This window comes from Anas platyrhynchos, chromosome 7 (assembly GCF_047663525.1).
Source record: "Anas platyrhynchos isolate ZD024472 breed Pekin duck chromosome 7, IASCAAS_PekinDuck_T2T, whole genome shotgun sequence".
Classification (NCBI taxonomy): Eukaryota; Metazoa; Chordata; class Aves; order Anseriformes; family Anatidae; genus Anas; species Anas platyrhynchos.
In genome coordinates, this window is record NC_092593.1 from 27,991,325 (window position 1) to 28,009,464 (window position 18,140).

General features: G+C 41.0%; 1 protein-coding gene across 1 annotated transcript in view; it reads right to left on the minus strand.

Moving 5' to 3' along the window:
• The window catches only part of BMPR2 (bone morphogenetic protein receptor type 2), a 103,652-nt gene extending 87,043 nt beyond the window's left edge, over positions 1-16,609 (minus strand). The window contains exon 1 of the mRNA XM_005016861.5: positions 15,601-16,609. Within this exon, the coding sequence (XP_005016918.1) occupies positions 15,601-15,676 (76 nt within the window). The 5' untranslated portion in view covers positions 15,677-16,609. The remainder of the gene's footprint in view (positions 1-15,600) is intronic.
• Positions 16,610-18,140: the final 1,531 nt, after the last annotated feature.

Consider the following 18,140-nt stretch of genomic DNA (forward strand, 5'->3'; position numbering starts at 1 on the left):
TTAACAGTATATTTATTGACAGTCACCAGAAGAAAATTTATCATTACTGGATTGTCTCATTATTTCATGTTTTATCTATTAAGGAGAGGCAATATTGTGCACTATCATCCATCCTAGTGTGGCAAATCAGAGCATTCTGAAATGAAGCAATACCTATTGCATGCCAATACTTTGCCAAAAGCAGGACGACCGCTGTTGGTTAACTGCTACCCTGAATTAAGTAGAAAAAAAGAAGCAGAAGCAGTAGAAAATCTTGGCAAGTTCTCAAGTTCACAATAGTTTTTCATTAATACTTTTCACTAAGTAATACTTACAACACCAATACTTAGGAGCAAGCTCTGAAACATAGATATGGCAACCCACTGGACTCCCACACGTTAATCAGTTTGCTACTTCAGATGTGAAAAATCAATAACTCAAAAGCGTTCTCAGGGTTTTGTATGCTTGTTTAAACGTCCTTTGCACCTGGGAGTCTCTTGAAGTCTACATTGAAGGCAAGTGTCAGTGTAATTGCATGTATGAGACACCAAAATGTGCTAGCAATATAGTTGGATAATGCTAAGGCTCAAGTTACCTCCTCACTCTCCTACACAGGCAGGACAGGCACTGGGAGGACATTTGCAAGAAGAGAGAAGAAAAGGGAAAAATCACAAAGCAAATACACAAAATTGAAAAAATGAAGTAAGAATAATGAATTTTCAACAATGTATTCATATCCCTACACTTGACTGTTTTTACTTGCAATTAAAAAAGGGATACTCTATCAAAAGGAAAGCAAATAAATGGACACATAAGGATTTTTTTTTTAGTTTACTGTTACTTTGAAAAAGTTCCATGAAAGCATGTCGGGATACAGAAACTTGATTTGCTAATTCAGAAATAGATGCAGCTTGAGATTAGAAATCCACTTTCATCTAAAATAAGTACCACGTGCCTGCAAATACACACCACGTTTTTGCTGAATCATTAAAATCTATTCATAGAGTTGGGCAATTGCACACCCTATGAAGAAAACTATTTAGTCATTTGTTGTCATGGGTTGTTTTAGTTGTTTGCTAAACTTCACATGAGCGGCTCAGTCAGGGAGAGAACATGAGTGGATTGTACAAAACAATATATTTGGACTCTGTAGACTGCTTGGGGGTAACAAGTAGATGAAATTGAGAAGTTGGGAGTGATTACAAGAACTTCAATTTAACTACACAGAATCCAACAAGCAGTGAGATAAAAATACTAATAGGTTTCAAATGAAAACATTTTGTGCTTTGGAACTACTTGTATAGAACTGAAATTATTTTCTTCTAAACTTCTAAAACCAAAATTTCATTGAAAATTTGTCATCTCCAGTAGTTGGATTTTTTTTTTTTTTTTTAAACAATGAAATTATCACTTCTCATTTCTCTCTAAACCTTTAGTTTTAATAAGTATAAATTTTTGCAACCAGCTTTCAATTATGAGATGCATCAAAATACCAATCATCAGTCTGGGATCATAATGAAAGAAACCCAAACTGGTGAGGTAGCTGACAGCGGACAAGTAGCCAGCAAACCAAAGTACAAGTTCTTATTCACTGGTGGTAGGCTAATCACCAGCTAGATACTTCATCTTGCTTTCCTTCCATATTTTATCTACATAGCTTGCAAGTGCTCTGAAGTAGTACATGCTTTCTTCGTTACAATCACAGTTCGGTCACAATGCTCTTTCAAATTAAAAAAATAATAATCTTTACTGCAATAGTCAGTGGTGTGTCACAGCACGAGTTCTCAGAACACAACCCGTATCTCAGAACAGAAAATCCTGGGAATGAGACTTGTCTCCACCTTCCAAGAAACAACAACATTTATGGCAAGTTAGACAATTGCTTACAGGGGAAAAGTAGCTATTTTTAACTATTTAGCTTAGTGGCTGCACTTGAGGGAGGCTCCCATTTCCTTCATCTTATGTAGCAGCTGTAGCTACTATTTCCTTTTCTCTCAGCTGCTTTTACAGAGTATCTGGGCTCGCAGCAACACACCATCTTCAACACTGGCAGGTTCAAAGTAAAAGCTGAACGCTGCTTGTAAACCGACTTCTGCCCTGAAGGGCTGCAGACAACTCTACCTTTGAACGCATCTATTTCTGTTCCACACAGAAATAGCAATCCTGAATTAGGTAAGGCCCTGAACATGAACCAGCAGGCCAGTCAGAGGATACAGATTTAAGGTGATGGTGTTCCCACTAGTAAGTGCAAAGGAGATGCAGCTCTCACACAAACACTTCTGGGTTTTATGCCGCTTAAGCACTGTTACTTGGTGTGATCTCTTACACTTGAGACAATTTAACTCGAGTAGAAGAATCTGCAGGGACAGACAGCATTGTATGATTTGTCAGCTCTTGATGATCAAAAGCAAATATTCAGCTGATCATGAAAGAGAAATTTAAGAGCTTATCTCTAGGAGTATCATCACTAGAGACCTAGTTAATTCTGACTCTGGTTTAACTCTATTTATAGTAATAAAAATCTCATAGCTTTAAAATAAGGAGTGAAAAAACTTTTCAGCTTAACAGAACCGGATAAATGCTATTGTATGGCAGGAATGGGAGAAGAGAGGGAATCTCTTAGGAATTCTATCTTTGTTCTTAAATGGAGACATTTGAGATGAAGAGGGTCTTTGTATTCACATTTGTATACATTTGGCGAATAAAAACCGGAAGGATAGGAAGGGCAGAGCAAGCAAAGGCTGTAACAGTTCTAAGTTAGCTTCCAAAGCTTGATGTCATCAGTCTTGCACAATACATATATGAACACAAAGATAAGAATTCAAAATAAGTCTAGAACTACAAGAAAAGGTATCCAGAGTCATTTCAAATCTGCTACCTCACTAATGACTAGATATGATCTCCAAAACAGCACGATGACACTCTTTTTGAACTATTACAAACACAGACACACAATAAAGTAGTTAACAATACTGAGAACCATTTTGTTTTTCTTCCAAATATAGCAGAAAAAATATATTATCTGCTTGCCTTTCAAGTATCCTTGAATCCTCTGATTAATTGCACTACAGGAGAAATTGTCAGGAATCAGTGGCACAGAACCTGTATATTCCCTAAGGACTGGAATAGCTCTTCACAAAATTTATCCTAACTGCCCACCATCACACAGATTGTAATCAAAGCTTCATATGATTCTTACAAAATCTTTATTTAAATACCTATCTGAAAGCAATTCCTTAATTACTTAGGCACAATCACGTCTAATAGACAGTAGATGAACCACTTCTCGTGGATATACTGAGCCAAGTTTATGTAGGAAATGACTGTCCTACACTGCCTCTTGTCTACCTTCTAGTCAGCAGATTGCCCCACTGCATTGCCCCCAGATACATTCACAGAGGATCTGTCATCTGCCAGTCAAGATTCCCACAGTCTATGTTCTGCAAGACAATAAAAGAAGAAAGAGAAAAAAACATCCATCCCACTTTTAGAAAGCATACCAGAAGAGTCACGGAAGCTAAGCATTCCTTTAGAGAAGAATAAACTTCAGTCTTTTGCACTTCCTTTGCGCATCTCTGTTGATCTGAGCACTTATCAAAGATCTCTTTTTAGTAACATGATACAACTCATTTCTTTTCATTAAAGCAAAGAAATGAATAAAACATCAATGTTCAAGTTTCAAAAAAAAAAAAAATATATATATATATATATAAATAGCTGAAATAAGGGCAATACATGAAAGTACAGAAATGAGGGTACCAAGAAAGAAGCACACATGAAGAACCACCTCCAAAGGGGTGGAGATAGCATCCATGGGGAAGAGACAAGCAGGAAGGTTGCCAACTATGAGAGTCTCTCTCTTTGCTTGAAATTACTCCTTTTTCTTGAACTTGAAATTACTCCCTTTTCTACCAAATGAGGTAGAGATCCTGCAGGGAAAAATGTTTCAGAAAAAACTATTGCAATTATGCACAAAGCAGCTGAATTAAGGTTAGACAGATAGGTCTAATAATAACAACTTTTTTTTTTTTAATGATTGAATTCATGTTTGTTTTTAAAGCACTGCTTTTAGATAATTAAGGTTCTGCTACTGAAAACAAACCATAGAATGAGGCTTGTCCTCTGCTAAATACAGTGTTTACCACATCCCTTCTTTAAGGTTTAAGGGTTACACTTGCACCTTAATCTGCAGAAGGATCATCATCTCCATCTCTGCTCAAGCAGAACAATACAAAAGGGAGAAGGAGCAACGTCCACAAAACCAGGTAAGACAGAATATGAAATTATAGTAGAAATTTGAAGTACATCAAATTTTCTGCAGCACCTTTCCATGCGCATACTTGCAACATCTTACTGCAGGTTAAGAGCATGCACGCAGGCAATCAAAGCAAAGCAGCTAGTAAACTATTTTCTTTCCATCTTAACAGATCCCATTCCATTACATCTCTTTGTTCACAAATACTTAACGTTTATCCCCAGGCTGTCAAGGTGAATCTCAGTGCATGTGCCTCCTATGCTATCGGGGCATCTGCTGCTCACTGTCCTCACATCACCAAGGAAACTGAACAACACCTTTCCACACTGTCCTCAGTAACTCCACCCTTTTTCCCTGCCAGCATTAGTTCCCAACTAATCTTTTGTCTACACAGGAGTCAAGCTGGAGTCAAGCTAACAAATCCAGCAGAACTGATTAAACCAGGGCCATCCCTGTGATGCATCACACTCCACCTGTCAGTTTTGATATGCCATAGAAGTAGACATATCCCCTTTAAGAGAGAGAGAGAACAAGAAGAAAAAACCATTTCCTTGGACATCTTGTTAAAGAAGTCAAATCTCACTCTACTGCTCTTCAATTACAGGAGCGAGATGAGTCTCAAATACTGTTTCCTAATACTTTTTGCTATAAAATCGTACTGTGAACTGTCACCTCAGCTAACTATTGGCCTCTCTCTTCAATGAAGTGTAATCAACTCCACAGTACTTCATTAAAACATTTCTTAAAAGAATCTGTGAAATGGCAAGAAACTAATTTGCAACTCAAATAGCATCTTTTCAAGTCAAGCTCTAACTACAGGACGAATATTGCTGGTGATCACACTGAACTTTCGCCTTTCCATGTGCCCACCAGAGCACATTCTTTAGATGCAAGGTCACTTTTGAAAGGTTATTATTTTTCCTTGTTTGGTACAGGACGAATGATGTTCTCATGCCTGTCTAGACGGAAACTCAATGGAATGCAGTTACCTCTCTTTACACCTCGTATTCCCACACCTCAACAGAAGTGAAGCAAGTCCCAGTGTTATCAATTAAGCACTGAAACTAACTGCTTTATGTAATTACCCCAAAGGAATTTACTATCAGATTCCATTGCATACATCATCCTCATTTCTTATTTATGTATTTCAGCTCAAAGTGATAACTAAACGTGACATTGCTAAATTATTTTAAACTATTTAGTTGAAATTACATGTTGAAAGCACGTCAGTAACAGAATAAGTATGTAATAATTACACTAAAAGAATAACAAAACTGGGGGCGGGGAAGAGTGAGAAAATTTAGGAAATATCAAAACTCAAGTACCACGTAAGTACACTTGTAAGTATCCAGTCAGGACTCACATTTAGTTTTATCTGGAGAAGCAAGGATATTGCAATAAGCTTATTTCTCAATGTTTCCCAGTAGTCTCACTAAAATACTAAATAAAATACTAAAGTAAAATGGTCTCCAAAATTTGTTTCAAATTCTAAGGACTAGCTGCAAATTTGTATAAATGAATAACCTATTCAGAACCTTGGAATACTGAAAAAACTGGTGGGATTACATCAGCACCTTCAGCATCTGAGAACATAAAATAATTGTACAGGATTGCATTGTACCAAGGTGATTCTGGTTTTAAGCTTATAGCATGAACACAAAAATATGTCAACAGCAATAAAAAAAATCTTGAGTGGTTCTTAACTGGCACCACTAGAGCACTGAAAAAGCAGCTTATTTAAATTTCCAAGTAGAGAACTTTCACATAGATTTTCATTTTCCCCTCAGTAATGAGATCCAGCAGACAGATTGGCCGATATAGTAAGAAGTTCAATATTTAGTATTATCTTCACTAATTTCAACTAGAAGCCCTGCTAAAGGACATTTTTTGTTTGGTTTTCATTTCACATCACACACATGAATATATTGCAGGAAGCCTGGAGAATCTAATCTAATTCAATATCCTTTTTATTGCATTCCCTCTGATTTCCTCATTGAAGTATCTTCTGCTCAGTATGTTTGCCCATCCCATATATTATGGCACCTATTATTCAATATCTTAACACCTCACTGCTTTTTTTTTTCTGCACAAAGAAAAGGTAGAAAATATTTCTGCATTCTCAAAGTGAAATCATGAAGTTGTTTGAGTTATTACTGTATCATTATTCTTCCTTATTTTGCTCCCCTTCCACATTATAATTCATTTGTTACATAGTGTAATATTTGGATTGCATATTCTTGTGTCCAAAGGCCATGTCTTCAACTTTAAATAATATTCTACAGTCAGCATCCAGATTAGTAAAATAATAATTAGGATTTTACTTGCTTTGCACAATAACATTCTGCTCCACTACTTCCTAAAATAGGGGAAGCTAAATTTACTGACAGCTTCACTAGCAGTACTGCTCTGTCAGGAAACAATAAAAGGAAAAAAAAAGTCTCTCTATTTGCCACTTAAGATATTTTTAAGTTTGTACAGAAAATTGCAGGGAAAACATTTACTATGAGATTTTAAATGATTAGCTAAAACAATGTTAAACAACTGCGGCTAAATAATCTTGTTTAGCTGCAACAGCATTAACTATTACAAACTAAATTTAACTAAAATTTAATTAGGCCAGATTCATCTTAATATAACCAAAAGAGAAATTACTTAACAGGTCCTGGTAAAATCTGGATGTAATTGAGTGTAAAGTTTACCAGTCACGTAAAATAAGCTGTTGATAAGGACTTCTTGGAAATTAGTAACACCAAGCAAACAGCTAATTTGTGAATATTAAAATACTCATTTTTAATAATGAAGTAGACTGGTATGCTTGAATTTTGATAACAAACTGAGTACTTAAGAAATATATAAATACACATACATAACCACACAAATATCTAAATATAGTAAGTCATCTTTGATGCATATATGCAACACACACTAGAATCAGGGATTTTCCTGTGTTCTATATTAAATGTTTACAGAGAGATCCAAATATGGCTGCAGTGGGGTTAGAAATAGTTTACCCTAATTTAAAGTGAATTAAACTGCCTTCTCATCTTCGCTCCTTGAGATTCACAGACTCCCTCATCCCGGCCTGCAAAGCACGGGGTGCTTGAACAAGTTCTTCCACTTCTTAGCTGACTCCTGCTGAAATCCCAGCAGCAGTCCTTGCTGGGCAGGCGCCTGCGCGCTGCGCTGCAGCAGGGTTTGTCCTCTTTCAGCTGGCAGACCTGAGCGTGTCTGCCTATTTCAATCATGGCAGCTGCTCCAGCTACAGATCCCTGACCTGGGTGATTACAGCTAGAAATAAAGAAAAAACTTTAAACATGCAAACATAAGAAACCCATACTGCGATGGCATCTAGACAAGCTTCATTACGGGATTCCTTTTATCCTTCTCTGATTGCAACTAGAATTATTTTCATACAGGAAGATCGCTTCTGGTCTAAGTGCCTGCTTTACATACATATGGATGTGCCACAGTGTAACTAAAAAGATAGGTGCTACAATTTTCTTGCTACAATCTTAGCTTTCTTTAGCTCACAATATTAGCTCTACATATCTTTCATGTCTCAACTAAATATAATGAAAATTTATATTAAAGAACCAGTAATCAAAGAAAGCTAGTCTTTTAAGAAAAGGATCCCTTGTCTGCAAATAAATACAGATAAAGTACTTCTGGGATTCAGGTTTAAATAACTGACTGGCAAGGCTCACAGCATGAAGTATATATCCACAATGTATACTACATCTGTACGAATATTTTCACAACTTAGAAGGTACAAGGACACAAAATCCCCCAAATTGGATGTCTAAAATAATAAAAGAAAATCTGACTCATAAAAAGAAGATGTTGTAAGTACCTAAAACAACTCCATCATCCAGAACTGCCATGCTCAATTGCAAGAGTCTTTCTAAGCACAAATGAACATGTCCTACTGAAACAACATTTTTACTTTTTTCTATAGACGCTCTAAATTAACTTAACTTCCTTCTCTCTGAGGGATACCACCAGAAGGACTAGATTTCAAGTATGTTCAGTAACAACCTAACTACAACACAATCACTTCAACACAAAAAAAAGGCAAAAAATGTTTAGTTCCTTTTATATCGGGGATGACTAAACATACTCTGTAAGATCAGAGTTATTTAATACAATCATTAATATATAAAATAGCTTGAAAAATAACAACTTTTTTTTTTTCCTGATATGTTTGTCACGTCTAACAAATTTCAGAATAGCAAAGGATTGAGGACTAGCTTAAATTCTCGGAAAATCTATTAGGGTTCTCTAATATGGATGCCCCAGTAGTTTTCTTCAAAGTATCCAGATCCACACTTCTTTGATTGCAAATACAGAATGTTTTATTTTTAACAGAAACCAAGCCAAACAGAGCAAGTCTGATAAGGCAAGAGCAGCAGAGCATGTTTGGTCAGTCATTCTGGTAACTGAACTACGTTAGAGCTGCTCACACCAGGTGAACCTGACCTTTGTGACTTATGTGGAAGGAAGTTTACCTCATGCCAAGAATGAGCAGCTTTGGAGATTACACTGCCAGTGCCCAATACTTTGTTATCAATTAAGTGCTGCATTCTCTAATATAAACATGTAATAGAGATCATTAATTTACACATGACCTATGATTACACTTCCAGCCATCTCATTCAAAAAAAAGAAAAAATGGCCATGTTTTCTTACAACCATGTTGTATTGCCTGCAACCATGTTGCATTGCTTGCAACTCTGAATAGAAAAAGTACACATAGTAAAACAAGGAGAACAAATGTAGCACCAGTTTTTGGCTGAATGTCACAGTAATAGCTGCTGCACACTGCTGCTAGCACTACCTAGCCCACTCACCTCTAACAGTCAGTGCTACAATGCAAAGACTCAAGGTACTGCTGGCTTTGTCACCATCTGCCATTTACTCCAACCCTGAGTGTCACAATCAATGCCACTCAACTACACCTGCTTACCACAAATAATAACACTATTTTTCATGCACTTCACAGGTTTGAGCAAGTATAATACAAAAAAACATTCAAAGAGGACACAGAAAAAGTGTAAGTTACAGTAACATTGAAAAGAGATCAAAACAATAAATATAATGTGTGGGATGCCTGAAATAAAGCTAAGTGTATACAATGGGTAGTCAATTAAATCTAGTTTTGAAGGAGTGAAAAGCAACACATACAATAAGCTGCAAGTTATGCATACACACAAATGAAGTCATATATGGATGCTAATCATTCAGTAAGGTGATTTGGGCTTTGTTTTGGAAGTTTAGTTAAAATGCTGAGTACACAGTGTCAAAAACACAAGTTGTTCCCCTAGCTGTAGATTAGCAAAGCCTAATTTCTTATAAACATGCCCTTTCTCCCACATGTGTTACCCAACACCCACCCCTCCCCTAGCAGGGATCACCAAATCTCCCTCAGACCTCCTGTGGCACCCCGAGCAAAGGGAAGACCAGACACACTGCGCTCAGTCCACAGCCCCGTACGCACCGACAGCCTTGCAGCATCCCTGTGCTGACCGGGAGCCAGCCTGAAGCAAACAGGCTTACCAGGGCTGCATTCTGCCCGACCTTCCCCTTGGGAAAGCTCTACCTTGGAATTCTCTCCTCCATCCAATCCCTAATTTTCATGAAAGCAGTAGCAAATTAAGCTCTTGAGACTTTCCCCGTCTTTCACATATGGTTGAAATTGGCCAGCGGCTTCAGGAGTTACTGATGGAGACGGAAGGGATCACAGATGGCAATGACATGAAAGGGAGTCTTCTGCATCTGTAGTCCTTGTTTTTCCCTCCCTCTCTCACACAGAAATAAGTGACAAAAGAAAAATACCAAGTACCAAGAGATGCACAACACAGGCACCTCTACAGTTCAAAATGCAATGTGTGATTCGATACAAAATCAAGGTGGCAATCAACAAGACAGATGGACACTCTGCAGTGACTTGGAATGGAATGCCATCACCTCCCAAACACCTCGTGGTTTCTGAACTTAAGAGACCAAGGGAAGGGGAGAAGGGTAAAGACATCATCTAAATGACTAGGTCTCCCATTCATTCTCACAACAGAAGTCTTTGAAACTGCTACCTGCAACTACGTGTTCTTCCTCTCCCTCTGGCACAAAAACTGTTCCCCCACATAACTGCAGGCATGCATTCTCCAAACAAGTCTGACAAATACAGCATATCTCCTCTAATACACCTTGGTTCTCGTCCCACTGTAAAATAACTTCATTCCTTCATCCTCTCAAATCTCTCCAGCCCTCTCAGCCTTTCTTCCTTCCATTCACTCACCGAGACTTACCTCTCCAATCAGATCCCACTACGCTGCTCAGCCCAGCTCCCATCTCTGCAACTACAGATCCCTTGAGTCAGGCTGGCACCACCAGAAATAAGACTTTCAGAAATTCTAGGATCAGTATATGTTTTCAAAAGCAGCTTTTAAAAATACTTCCTCCAAAAAGACTGCAAAAATTTCGTTTTAAAATAATGACAGCTAACTCAAGCTTCCCACGGAAGATGACTGTAGCAAACTCCGAGACCCTAGGCTTTGGCACACGAACAACTTCTCAAAAGACCCTGTTGCTCCCTGGCAATTGTCTGTATGTGCACAGCGTGCTATATGATCAGGAGGGTCACCACCTATTCGTTGAGGTATATATTAAACAATCTTGCATCAGAACAGGGGTGGGAGGAGAACTACCACTGCAACGTTACAAAATACATGATCATTAAGCCCTGTAACAGGACAGCTACCTAGACAGGCTGTGAAATAAATCCCTGTTCTGGAGATTTTAGAGAGGTTAGACAAAGTTGTTACCCATACTTGTGCATCCAGACTACTCAGGAAAGAGAAAAGGAGTCACTTCCAGCCTTACACTTCTGTGGACTCATACTTCAGAGAAAAAAAGATATATATATTCAGTGCTTAAATTGATCTTCTGTTTTGGAGACCAGTTCTTCTACTGAGTTATTTTTAAAAATCAAATTGAAGCAGTTAATAGTTTCACTAAGTCTACAAGCTTAATAAAATTAACACTTAAAACCACATGCAAGCTACACACACATTCCTGTCCTACCCATTGCACAGCATCATCACGCCCGTTTGATTCAGGACATAAATATTTTGTTCTGAATAGAACTTGGCACCATGCTTACACAGAGATCCACTAGGAAAGTTAGAGTCTGCTCAGAAAATGACAGCACATGTTCATGGCATGGCCGGACTTTGAGCCCTAACACAATCCATCTCCTGTGACTGTAAACCATGCAGTCTGCTTTTGGGAATGAAATGCTTGCAAAGTACCTAACAAGTTACCTTTCTCTTCCCTATAGTGAAAAACACAAAGGAGGGTAACATCTGCCAAGGAAACAACGCCACTGACTACACAGACTGCTGGGAAATACTTAATGAGATATAAAAAGGCAGGTGAGACAACAATGTGAAAGTCAACAATATATGTACATACATACATATATATATATATATATATATTTTTTTTTTTTTAAGAGAAGTTTGTAGTATGTGCCAGAGAGGTCATCAAAACAACCACTTCACCATGAGAATAATTCTTTTAGAAAATCCTGTTACGCTTCCATCTTTGTCCATGGTGAAATAAGGTTTGCCTTCCATCAGCAGAGAACAGACAACTCAGCCAACCTTTTACACGTGGTTCCTTTCAGGGTAAAATCATTCATATTGAAGTGCATGCGTAAGGGCTCAGAGCTTCCACTCCGGGCTCCTCAGCCACCTGGTTAGCGTAGCTTCCATGTCCTCGCACGCTATGCCTACATGGCACAATGCGGCCCAGAAATGCCCAAGTTTGCTTGAGAACTAGAGGCAGCTTAGATGAAATATCACAGAGCTTCACACAGACAACCTAATGGAAAAGAGGCTCTTTGCAGCGAGGTGAAGGGGTCCGTGCACAATTCTGTGCTGCCACAGCTGCACAGCTCTTACTCCCTACTAGAGAGCTAATGAAGCCCTATTCTGCCACAAAAGCTGCACTTGTACATGGTTTTCTATCAAGCACACCAGTTGTGCCCCTCAAGCAAATAGTCTATCTCCTGCTGCTAGGCTGATATTTCTGAAAAAGCTCCCAGGTTGAACTGAAAAATTAATATGATTTTAGATTACAATTGAATGAGCCACTAACAATGGGTATAGCTCTAGTCAAGAAGTTGACACTGGAGATACAGATAGGTTTAAGAAAACTGATTAATAAGATAAGGCAGTTACTAATTCTAAACACTGATAAAATAACTGATTTGAATGGCCAAAAGGAGTTCTTCCTTCTGTCACATAATTCACATTTCAAACAAATTAGACCAAGACACTACAGTAATTTTAACTGCAAGACAGAACAGAATACAGAAACTTCAGTTCACTCATTTTAATTAATAATTAAAATGATCATTAAAAAAAATAATCTCTATCCAATCCTATGCACACTGGAAATCCTGCAGCCCTGTGGAACCACACAGGTACAGACTGAAGGAAGAGACCCACAAAGATAAAAGGACATTCTGTTCACTTTAATTTTCATTTTATATTTTCCATGAGTAATTTACACATTAGACAAAGGAATGCTGTCTACTGTGGATATTAAAAAAAAAGAAGGAAAAGTGGTTTGGTATTGCGTATCACATAAGGCAAGCAAATGAAACAAGGAAAGATTAATATCTAGTCCATATGAACACCCAAATGAAATTATTGTGGAACAGCTCAAAGGTTCACCAACCACCTCTTCAGGCACAACCCTCATAATAAATGCATTCAAATCCTCCAAAATATAGGGGAGTATAAATATGGTTCATAGTTCTAAACGAAAGATTTAGAAAGAGATATTTCAAGTCATTTGAGAAATGAAGAACAAAGTGGTCCAAATCATTTTTTCAATATAACTTTTGTAAACCCCTCAATCATTTACCTCAGACTAATAAAGGCAAAACGTTCTCACTGTAGCAGTTCTCTTTATAAGGATTAATATACAACTTAAATACAGAGCTATTGGATATCTGTCAAAATTTGTATTTTATAAAGGAAGCCAGTAATATTTTTCTCCTAAAAATCAAGGAGAAAAAGAAAAAAAAAAAAAAGGAAAGCCCCACTTCCCCACTTGAACCTAGAGCCAGTTCTGTACTATATCCTCATTTATCAAGGTGAAGGAAGGACCACCTTCATTCTTCATTCGTATTCTAGATGAAAAGCAAAACTGTCATCTACAGCCCCACTTCAAGATTTTTCATCTTCTTTACACATCTCCACTATCCTGACTATCCTAAGCTCAGGTCTTTACTGAGCTCTCCCCAAGGAGATCAAGAGATTCTTTTCAAGGCCAAAATCTGCAAACCTGTTATGAAAATACTTCCCCTCTGATGTCACAATTTTACATCTATAAACACTCAGTTCCACATACTGCAGAGACACAGGATCCATCACCGATAAGAAGGAACAATTAAAAAGGGTTTTCCAAGCTAGAAAGCCAGCATTTTCTACGCTGGTGTGAGCATACAGTTCATACTTTGGGGGGAGGGGAAGAGAAGAAGTAGTGTTGGCTCTTTCATGAACATAAAAGGGCAGAATTACACATTAGTGTAGCCTCCCCATGTATAGACTTTTTTTTTTCTGAAATGCAGTAAACTTAAAATCAACAATTAGTTACTTTAGCTAAAGCTCAAATAATTCATGTAATTACTCTTACACAGGATTATGACCAAGGTTTTTCATAGTGTGGATTGTTAAAATTTCACAATTAAGAAATAAATCACAATGGGAAAATAGGCTCCTATGCACAAAATAGCCAAACAAGCTGGCATTGTTAAAACCCTTTTAACAAGGCAAAACCAGAACTGAAATACAGGAATGCTGCTGCCAGGTCAGGATTGAGGTTGACTGGCAAAACTGTGCAAACAGGCTCGTACCACACCTGCCCAGCCCTTGGCCTGGTTCAAATCTGTCCTTGCTCCTTCACTACCCCTTCTCCCTCAGCAAGGCAAAGAAATGAGCAACTCGTTCAAGTTTTCCTGACGGGGGAGAAAAAGCCTACGCTTTTCTTTTTATTTTTGTTATTATTATTATTACCATTGTATTTGAAAGAACAGTTAGATACCGCGCACTCTCAATTCATGCATGTTTTAATATCAAGACTTCTGACCTTCAGAAGTCCCTTCTTCCAGAAAGAAAGAAAGAAAAAACATACTCCCAAGAAACTACCACAGACGGACACTGCAGAGATCAATCTAAAATTACAATAGTCAAAGGTCAGGATGATACAGACAACATCAACTATTTCATGTTAATATCCTCACAAAAGAGACCTCTTAAAAAGCAGAAGCAAAGAAAATCTGGGGCTATCCAGTCAGAGCAATGAAGAAACTGCCTACATGCTGTATTCTTCTTACAAGGATTCGTTTATGAACTATACACATCTGACTACTAAAGCAATGCTAGAAAGACCCAGCATTGCAGACTAGGTCCCGATTAGTAAAAAGACACAAAAATCACAGCAGTCTTCCAGAACTGCTGGAAAATATATCGAGTGAGAAACGTTGGCATAAGTGCCTAACGACGCTGGGTAACACTCAGAAAGCTCCAACATGCTCATCTGTCACCATGACAGAAAGCCAAAGGATGCCAGACCAACGCACGTCTCTCTTCCAATATCAGAACCAAATGTTTCATGTGTCTAACATCAAGCTTCCAAGCAAAAATACAAGTATATATTATGAAATATTAATAAGGATGATCTTACAATATACACTTCTAACTTTTTAATAAAAAAGAGTACTCTGTGAGACCTTTCAGTGCTCCTCAACAGCATTTTATGTTACTCCTCTACAATCATGAGGGGAAAATGCCTCATTTTTGCTTCAGATCTCTCCCCCAAAAAAGATATACCTTACTATAAGTCTGTCATAAAACTGTAGCACGTTTAAGGCCCCTAAAAGCCTTGATGCTGATAAAATTAAAAATGGCTGTGCCCAAACATCCCACAGCAAAACAGGCGCAGCTCTGCTGACGATTAAAATATATATTAAAAACGCCTGCATTACCTTACAAAGGGCAAGGCATGCAAAACAAAAAGACTGTATGTGTTTCCAAAATTGAAATAAGCGAGGAGACGGGAGCAGCAGATCGAGACAAAACGTGCATCCTGGATGCAGGTCGAGTCCATTTACGCAATAAAACAGATTTTGTATCCCGAGACGCCCTAACAGATCGGGCTTTCAAAACTTTATCACGCTTCGCAGCTGAAATACATGCCCAGCACTTTTTAAGGAGACCCAGATGCGTGTAAATGCCGGCGGACCCCACCCCCTCGGCCGTGCCAAAATGGCCAGCTCCGTGCAGCCACTGGCTACTTACCAGCCGCAGTGCTGAGCAGCAGGGTGGCACTGGAGAGCAGGAGCACCAGCAAGAGGTGCTGCAGTGAGGCAGTCATACCTGGGGGAGCCGAGGATCGAGGCAGAAGAAGGAGAAAAAAAAAAAAAACACGATACCGACGAGAGGAATTTCCTCCTTTTTTTTTTTTTGTTTTCCAGCGGCCTGACTGAGCTCTCTCGGTTCACAATCCGGTCCGGGAGGGCGAGGGGCAGGTGAGGGGAGCCGTCTCCGCTCTTCCTCCCTCACAGCAGCCTGCCCTCATGTCTCGGCGGCCGGGGGAGCGGGGGAAAAGGCGGCTGCCGCCGGCCGCATCGCCCTCCTCCCGGGACAGGAAGGCGGCTTTATTTCCCACGCAGCTTCACGATGTCGAAGAAGCAGCCGGGTTGGGAAGGAAACATATCCAGGCGGGAGGATGGAGCGGCTGTCAGTCCTGGCCGGCTCTAGTGGCTGAGCGAAGGGGCGCAGCCCGACGGCGCCGTCCCCTCGGCCGCCTCACACGGCCGGGGTCGCGGGGAGCCGCTGGGCCGCTCGGCGGCGGGGCGAGACCCGCTGGGCTCTGTGGGCGCCAGCTGCGGCCGCCCCTCGGCCCATCTGCCTCCGCCGCGCAGCCCCGACCCGCCGCCCCCCGGCCACCCCGACGAGGTGGGGCCCGGAGCGCCGGGAGGCACGGCACGGCACGGCACGGCCAGGCCCTCCCCGCGCCGGGGGAACGCGCTGCCTCCTCGCCTCGCCTCGCTCCGGGAGCCTCCTCCTCCTCCTCCTCAGCGGCGGCGGCGGGCAGCCCCCGGCCCGGCCTCCTCCCTCAGCTCTGCCCGCCGGGCGGGGAACGCCTCAGCCCCGCGGGGCTCGCCGGTGAGGGGCGGCTGGGCTGGGCTCCGCTCCGCCTCCTTCCCGTGCCCGCCGAGCCTCCGCCACCGCCGCTCCGCCGCTCCCCCTCCCGCCCGCCGGCCCCAACGGCCGCCCTCCCTCGCGCCAGACACAAAGGGGACTCGCTCCCACCGCCACCCCGCCCCGCTCCGCCCCGCCTGGCGGAGCCGCCCCGCGCCCCGCCCGCCCGCCCCGCACCGCGGAGGCGGAGCCGCCGGGGAGCCGAAGAGGGGGCCCCGCCGCGCGCGCAGGGCGCCGCCATGTTGTGGGGGGTGCAGCGCGCCCCGCAGCGCGGAGCCGGGCAGGGGGCGGCGGCAAATGGCGGCGCTGAGGGAGCGGCCCCGGCCCCCGGCAAACCTGCCCCGGGCTCCCGCACAGCCCCGCCGCTTCTGCCCTTTCACCCCCCCCAAATCCTGCCCCGCTCGCACGGCTTCAGGCACCTGCCTCGCCCCGTTCCGTGCTCAGCAGGGTTTATGGTCTCGCCACACAGATAACGCCAGCCGGCCGGGCCGCTGGCGCGCTGTAACCTTTGCTACGTTGCACAGGAGGGGAAATGATTCAGGCCGGCAGCTGATGGGAGAGCTGCAGCTGGAATGCGGTGTGTGGCGTTCCGGCCCAGCAAGGCTCCTTCAAACGGGTTTTACTGGGTATAGGGGAGAAAAGGTTCCTAAACACATCCTGCGCACAGACGGTGCCTGCCTGTGCAGGGGAAGAGTATGAGAAACACTTCCCTCTGCCCAAATCCCTACACCAATTTCAAGAACGGGAACAAAGCACGCAAATTCAAAAACCCAATTCCACGCCTCAAAATACTAAATACCTCTACGCGAAATGGTGTAGCTGCAAATCAGATAGGATTTCAACGACAATAAAAAGCCTTTGAGTAACTTCATTCCTCTTCGCAAGTCCTAACAGGTGAAATAGATTCGATCTGATTCTTGCATCACCAGGAGAATTATTAAATTCTAACAGGATTTTTATCGCTGTGATGCTTAGGCCAGAGCCATGGTTTGACACTCCTAGGGTCAAGTTGAGTTTGGGTGGCTGATAATTTTAAGAACAGTTTCAAAGCTTGTTACAATATTTTTAATTCTAATCTTAAACACATCCAACGTGGATATTGGTGAAAGTGGATATTGGTGAAAGATAAAAAAAAATAAAATATATAGAATGCCAGATTGTAATTCGTATTGCCACTTTCCAGAATTACAACCACACGTAAACCACAATATCCTTCCTGTTATTTGGGGAATGTGAATTGTCAAGAAATAAGTTTTAGAAGAAGAAAAAAACAACCACCAACACCAAAACAATAGTTTTACCTTCAAGAAGGGAAAAAAAAAAAAAAAAAAAAGGCAGCACTGAGTATTTTTTGTGGGCCCAAAATCCACTGTTCTTTTCTGGTTTAGCAAAGACACCAAACTATGCAACATACTTTTACCCAGCACTACCTACCAAAAAAATAAGTGAGACCTACTGTGTTCACAGAAAACAACCACCTAACTGTGTGGGTTGCACAGCACTTTCACTGTTTAGATTGTAGAAAAAAACGCTGTAATTGTTTATGACATATATCAAAACCTGCTCAGCCTGAAGTAAACGGCTGAAGTCCTGCTTGTTTTAATGGTTCTGGTTTGGGCTCATTAATTAACATC